This window comes from Panthera pardus, unplaced genomic scaffold (assembly GCF_024362965.1).
Source record: "Panthera pardus isolate Hobbes unplaced genomic scaffold, ASM2436296v1 HiC_scaffold_6, whole genome shotgun sequence".
NCBI classification, from domain to species: domain Eukaryota; kingdom Metazoa; phylum Chordata; class Mammalia; order Carnivora; family Felidae; genus Panthera; species Panthera pardus.
Genome location: NW_026526991.1, coordinates 127,297,413 through 127,304,346, shown reverse-complemented (window position 1 = coordinate 127,304,346; position 6,934 = coordinate 127,297,413). Strand labels below are relative to the sequence as shown.

At 46.7% G+C, this 6,934-nt stretch overlaps 2 protein-coding genes across 4 annotated transcripts in view; one reads left to right on the top strand and one right to left on the bottom strand.

Moving 5' to 3' along the window:
• Positions 1 to 1,883: 1,883 nt before the first annotated feature.
• RPP38 (ribonuclease P/MRP subunit p38) lies at positions 1,884 to 3,385 on the top strand. The gene has a single exon (XM_019460699.2). It carries the CDS (start codon positions 2,456 to 2,458, stop codon positions 3,299 to 3,301), a length of 846 nt encoding a protein of 281 aa, XP_019316244.2. The 5' UTR covers positions 1,884 to 2,455; the 3' UTR covers positions 3,302 to 3,385.
• Positions 3,386 to 4,438: 1,053 nt separating this feature from the next.
• Positions 4,439 to 6,934, bottom strand: part of NMT2 (N-myristoyltransferase 2) — a 76,003-nt gene continuing 73,507 nt past the window's right edge. For all 3 annotated transcript variants that reach the window (XM_019460691.2, XM_019460689.2, XM_019460690.2), the window contains one exon: positions 4,439 to 6,912. In XM_019460691.2, the coding sequence (XP_019316236.1) occupies positions 6,892 to 6,912 (21 nt within the window). In that variant the 3' untranslated portion in view covers positions 4,439 to 6,891. The remainder of the gene's footprint in view (positions 6,913 to 6,934) is intronic.

Sequence of the window (6,934 nt, the reverse complement as noted above, 5' to 3'; positions counted from 1 at the left end):
TGCCGCGTGCTTACTATCCTGCAGTTTCCAGACCTCAGTGTGCACGTCTTGTTTTATTACCTGCTGATACGTCTTTTTCATGGACTCTAAGCCTAGTGAGGCCAGGAATGGTTTGTACTTGGTACTTTATGGCTCCGTGCATTGTGGGTAATCCAGAAATACCGGAAGAAAGAACGGTGGTGGTGGGGCTGAAGGTGGGAGAGTATTGAGGCAGGCAGAGGGAATAGTGTGTCTGAACATGTAGAGCTGGGAAACTGGAGGCCTCGTTAAACAATATGTGGTTCCGTGGCAGGGTGTGATCCTGCCTGGTGGGGCATAGAAGGTGAAAGGCTGGTGGGGAGACGGGGGGCCAGAGTGGGGAGGGCCTTGTATGTCACCTTAGAGGGTTTGCATTTGATCTTCTAGGTCGTGGATGCCCCCAAGACATAGCACAAAAGGCACCTCAGCAAGGCCTGTTTTTCTCCTCCAAAACTGTTACTTCTCATCAGTCAGTACTTTGTTTTCTGGATCATGTGCTTATTGAACTGCTTGGTTCTCATCTCCCCGGCTAGATTCTGAAGGCGGGAGTTCCCACGCCTGTCTTGGCCTCCCCTCCGGAGCACATAACTGTAAGTATTTACTGAAGGATTTAAGTATTCTGTGCTGTTCGGATACCGAGGCACGCGGACGGACTCGCGGTTTGGCAAGAGCCCTGTTAGATTTGTCTTGCTCGTCTTCATGACCACCTTCAAGCTGATGCCAGCCTCCCCCAGTCCCCACTTCCTGATTCCCGGAGCTTGAGGGGAACACGGGGAAAATGCAGGACGAGGAGTGCTGTGCAGTGGGCTTCTGCGGCAGATACAGAGGCTCCGGCAGAACTGGCACGAACAGGGTCTGACCTTGCCTGAAGGAGCTGAATTTTGGATTTCTGTTAGAAGGTGACTTAGGAGGAGGAGTGACCGGTGGAGGTCAGGAGGCCATTTCCCAAGGCCGTCCAGTTTTCCACAGCCCTACCCCAGCAGTTCGTAACCCTGTTCAGTATCAGATTCACCTGGGCAGCTTTTTACAAGTATAGACGCCCTGGCCCTATTCCCAGGGCTCCCAGTTCAGTACGTGCGGTATAAGGACCAACCCATCCGTAGGTTTTGAAAGGCAACAGGTTATTTTTGAGGTGCAGCCAGGATTGAAAGGGCATCAAATTTGGGTCCGGAAAACCGGTTGTGACTTTGGGCCAGGCGCTTCAAGTCAAGGCTGTTTTCTTACCCACACGTTGGGCAATCATACGGGAGTTGAGTGAGGATCAAGTGATACGTGGAGAAAGTGCCTTCTCGCTTCTGACACGCTCCACAGAGACGCCTGTCACCATCAGTAGTAGCCAGCCTGGGTGAGTGGAAGTTTAACTGGAGCGGACTTCATTGTGCAGGGGGCATGTCGGGGAAGGCAGGCCTCGGTGGGATACGTGGTTTGGAATGAGGGACTGTCTGGAAGGAGAACGTCTGGTTACCTGAAAACCGGGACAGTTCCAGACGCCAGACTCGTCGGGGGCTGGCTTGTTTAGCCCCCTTCAGCTTTGCCACGTAGGTCACTATGGGCTGAGCCCCAGGAAGAAGCGAGGCATAACAGTGAGGGAAGAGAAGTGCGCTTGCTCTGGGAAGGAGAGCCAGGATGTGCCTCCCACATCAGTGGTTTACAACAGCTTCCCAAGAAGGAGCCTTCCTATTTTTCAAGTTTCAGGACAAAATTCCCCTGATTTTCAGCAGATTGCCAGTTGGAGGAGCAGTCTCTTGGAATAACCGGGCAGGGGGAATGTACGCCCGTGTCTCTAGATGTTCGAGGAGGGTCACACAGAAGCTTAGGGTCTGGGGAGGGAGGGAGGCTTACAAAGGGCATAGAACGAAACTATCATTTGAGTATTTGGCCGTGTGCGTGGAGTAACTCACACCTGGTCGGTAATCCTGAATGGCAGAGGCTTCCGGGCGCTCACAGTGAGCTGTGTGCAGGTGGACTTGGTTTTGGTTCCCTGCCGAGCCCGGCGACTGGAACGCTGCCTGCACGCCGGAGGTGCTCAGGGAGTGTTTGCTGAATGAAGCCTGACTGGAGAGCATCTTAGAAAACGTTGGCAGAATTGTAAGATTAATACCACGCAGTCCTTAAAAGAATGACCATGAACGGGTAGAAACATGGAACATTTTTAATAAAGGAAATAAATAAATAGAACGTCACGGTGATTGCAGTAATGCAAAAACATGTATATATTGCCTGTATACGAATAAAGACAAAGTCATGAAAAAATGGGGAAAATAAATGCCTTAGTCTTAAAAGAGGTCTCGTGTATGGTCACGTAATCAGTTCTGCGGAACGAGGCTTGCTGTGGCCCATCGAGAACCAAAGTACAGACAGGATACTCTTATGACATGCACTGCCAGTAACACGAGTTTTACTTTGTCGTTTGCTTCTCCGCGAGAGATTTTTCGGAATGGCCGCGGCTCCTCAGGCACCGGGGAGGGGCTCCGTTCGGAAGACGAGACCCTTAACCGTAAAGACCTCGCTGAACAACCCTTACGCCATCTGCTGGAGCGCGCTCGAGAGAGAACACATGCACTTCATACTGCAGACGCTTGAAGACAGATTTAAATCTCTTGGGCTTCGGAAGATTGAGGATAAGAAGAAAAAGAGAAAGCAGTTTTTAAAAAAACCAAGCCCAGACAGGTGTGGCACAGAGGTTGAGAAGGGCGAGGGCCCGAAGGAGAAACCGCCAGAAGGTAGCGAGCAGGGGTCGGGGTGGACCCCCGTGGACGTCAGGAAGCAGCTCGCCATTGGCATCAATGAAGTCACCCGCGCTCTGGAAAGGAACGGGCTGCTGCTGGTCCTGGTGTGCAGGTCAGCCAAGCCCGCCATCCTCACCTCGCACCTGATTCAGTTAAGTCTGAGCCGGGCGGTTCCCGCTTGTCAGGTTCCCCGGCTCAGCGAGAGGCTCGCACCGGTCATCGGCCTGAAGTGCGTCCTGGCCTTGGGGTTCAAAAAGACCACCACAGCCTTTGACGCTGAAGTCAGAGCTATAATTCCCCGAGTACCCAGCTTACACGTGCCCTGGCTTCAAGGCAGACCCGAGGACTCCGGGGCAAGTTTAGACACTGCGTCCTCAGAAAGCCGAGACAGAGAGATTTTGGACACGTCCTTTGAAGACCTCTCTAAACAGAAAAGAAAGCTTGTTGGAAGTCAGCAGGCTGTGGTGTTACAACCCCTTAAAATAAAGAAACTGATTCCAAACCCCAGTAAGATAAGGAAACCACCCAAAGGTAAAAAAACGACCTCAAAGTAATCTTGGGTCAACTTATCGTTTCGCACAGTTGTAAGATGACACTTTACGAAGAAGCCTTGGAACTAATAAAATGCGTTATTTTTACGTATATTCTTGAATACTTTTAGTAACATCCGTTTCATATGTGTAAGACTCTTTGTATAGCTGGATGGGCTGACGCTTGAAAACACTAAGTGCAGAAAATATCCAGAAGTACGAATATCGTAACAAAAGTTTATTGCGACTAACGTCCATGCTTGTATAAATTCACTTTCCAAGAGGCTGGTACCAATGCTAGTAAGCAAGAAAATCTGCATCCCACGACACTTAACATCTTTCTGGCAGGCTTGGAAGGCGTGCCACAGTAAACAGGTTCTAGTTAGTGCTGCCGGTGAGAGCGGACTGCAGATGCATCATCAGCTTTAAAAGAGCTACCAAACACCAAACAATACATCGTCTTCACAAACATCACAAAAACGGGGCACCTGGGTGGCTCAGTGGGTTAAGCGACCGACTTCGGCTCAGGTCATGGTCTCGCGGTTTGCGGGTTTGAGCCCCACATCAAGCCCCACATCGGGCTCTGTGCTGACAGCTTGCACAGAGCCTGGAGCTTGCCTCTGATTCCGTGTCTCCCCCTCTGTCTGCCTCTCCAATGCTCATGCTCTGTCTCTCTCTGTCTCTCAATAATAAATAAACATTAAGATAGAAATTAAAAAAAAGACATCACAAAAAAATCTTTTTTTCTTAACTTCCTGTTGATTTAACTTTGTAGGTAGGCAAATGCATGAGCTTGGGAGAAAGGCTTAATGTTCATAAAAAAAAGCCAGACACGGTATTTTGAATGGCTGAAGTTCACCCCTTTACGTGGCTAACTTACTTTCTTGGAAATATAACATGGGTACAAAGTAGGCCGGTAATTAGGTGAAATAAGTCAGGAAGAGAATTAAAAAAAGTAAACTGATAGGGCGCCTGGGTGGCTCAGTCGGTAAGCATCCAAAGTCGGCTCAGGTCATGATCTCATGGTTCATGAGTTCAAGCCCTGCATCAGGTTCTCTGCTGTCAGTGTGGAGCCCTCTTGGGATCCTCTGTCCCCCTTCCTCCCTGCCCCTCCCTTCCCTTTCTCGCAAAAAGAAACATTAAAAAAAAATTTAGTCCTAATAACTTTATCAACACAAGTGATTTTACGGATTTTCAATTTTGAAATATTTACTGGTAATCTGCCTAAATTATAAAGAGGGAAATGTGACATTTATTAACTAGTGCATTTAAAAATGACAGGAAAACTGAATTCTACAACTGAATTATGTAAACAAAGGAAAAGTGCCATAGTCTCATCACGAGGGGAGCTTGTGATAAAATTTGGCAATTCTGCAATTATTTGAAAACCTGCTTCATGTAAGACTGTGCCATAAAAATGAGTGGAATATAATTCCCAACTATAGTCTTGATGCCAGATTAAATTAAAATCCCTAATTCCCAGCTAGAGCCTTGAGTCCAGATAAACTTAAAATTCCATTTACTTGGGGTGCCTGGGTGACTTAGGTGGTTAAACACCTGACTCAGGCTCAGGTCATGATCTCAAGTTTCGTGAGTTAGAGCCCCGCGTGGGGCTCTGTGCTGACAGCTCAGCGCCTGGGGCCTGCTTTGGGTACTGTGTCTCCCTTTCCCTGCCCCTTCCCCGTTCATACTCACTCTCTCTGTCTCTCTCAAGAATAAACATTAAAAAAAATTTTTTTTAATTAAAAAAAAAATCCCGTTTACTTAATTCTTGGTGTTTCAATGAATTAGTTCAGTTTTGCTTCCAAAGCCACTCTCCTGTTAAGGAAGAATGGGGTAGTGCAGTTGGGTCCGAATCATTGGTCTTCAGAAACCATCCCCGTCCTCAGGCACTACTGTGGCCCCCCGGGCGCCCTCTAGTGGTGGTCTCGGGGCTGCCACGGCTGTAGGTTTAATCTTGTGCGGAAAGTGGCTTTCAGCTCTTTAGTGTTAAGTCAGAGCTGACAAAATTTTTTTTTCTGTAAAGGGCCAGGTAGTAAATACGCTAGGCCTTTGGGGCCATACAGTGCTGTCAGAATAACACAACTCTGCCTTTTGTAGTGTGAAGCAGCCACAGGAAATGCGTAAGCAAGTGAGTGTGGCTGAGTTCCAACGACACTTTATATATGGATGATGAAATCTGCATTTCCTACAATTTTCACATCACAAGATATTATTTTTCTTTGATCCTCACCCCCACCCCCACCCCCGGAACCATTCAAACATGTAAAAACCATTCTTAGCTCACGGGCTGTACAAAAAGAGGTGATGGGCTGGATTTGGCTCATGGGCCATAGTTTGCTAGGTCCTGCCTGGTATAAGGTATGACCAGTTTCATCTGACCACTTACAACATAAAGACTGTCATATTGTCGAAAATGCAATTTTTCTGGACTGAAGAGCCTAGGCACTGGTACAGTAAAGGCAGGAACAAGTATATCTACTTTGTGGTATTTGAGCCAAAGCCAGTTTCCACGTGGCCTCGTTCACGTTTTCCCCCTCCTGGACTACTGGCAGTTAATATGCACGTAGATATGTACACTGAGAAAACTGGTTTTCAAATTCTAGATAAAAACACCATCAGTAACAAAATTATGAACACTTATTTACAAATAACATTTTCCATTAGCATGACAGCTTTCATGATAAATTAAAGTCAGCATAAAGGAACATGTGCAATTTTGCATAAGTAATAAAAACATTCAAACTATCAATGTCCTGATAGCACTAATAAATTCCACTGAGCATTTCTTTTGGCTTTAGAGCTTTTATTTTCTTTGCCTCACATCTCTTGTTGCTGCCGAGAAGAAGCGAGTATGTGCAGCAGCAGCAAAGTCTAGTCAGCCATGGGTGTAGACTCACAGAGACCGTGTTTGCACAAAACTTTGCTTCTGAAACCAATCCACTGACCTGTTGAAGATCAAAGTACAAACCTATGTGTTTACTTATTTGGCGCCTCTGCTCCTGGAGAAATAAATGTGCTTACTAGTCCCCGGTACATTTTGATCTCACTATATACTTAGACACCCCCCACTCCTCACTGAGTTACACACGTCCCGGTTCCATAAACGCTGTCAGTCACACTGTGCAAGGGGGGGAAGTACCGATTTGCCGGGCGGATCCTTCATTCTGTTACATGGACAAACAGACCAACACTTAATCAAAGAAATGCAGCAGTTCATCTCCACACAACAGCAAAGATGTGCTTACACAATTCTGTGACTTCTGTTCAGTCCCTAGAAAAACAGTCCCTTTTCTACAGAGAGGAAAAATCCCTTCTCTTCATCAGGAGACAGCCAAAAGTCTGAAAATTCGAGGAATGTGCTCTTTGTACCCTTTCATCCCTCCTACAAATAGGTGAACAGTGGAAAAAAAGAATGTTAACATTCTAGCTAGAAAGATGTACTGTTGGTCACGTATGGGTGTTTTTTCATCTTTTCTGATTGTTACCGACGACATCGATTTTGCCGAAGTTGTGCTTTTATTTTATTCTTCTTTGGAATGGCAGTTCCAGGAATCATTAAATAGAATATTAACAAATGATGATGCCAGAGTTCTAGAAATAGAAATATCCATCTATTGTAATACTAGTCCAACCTAGGGAGGGAAGAAACACAAC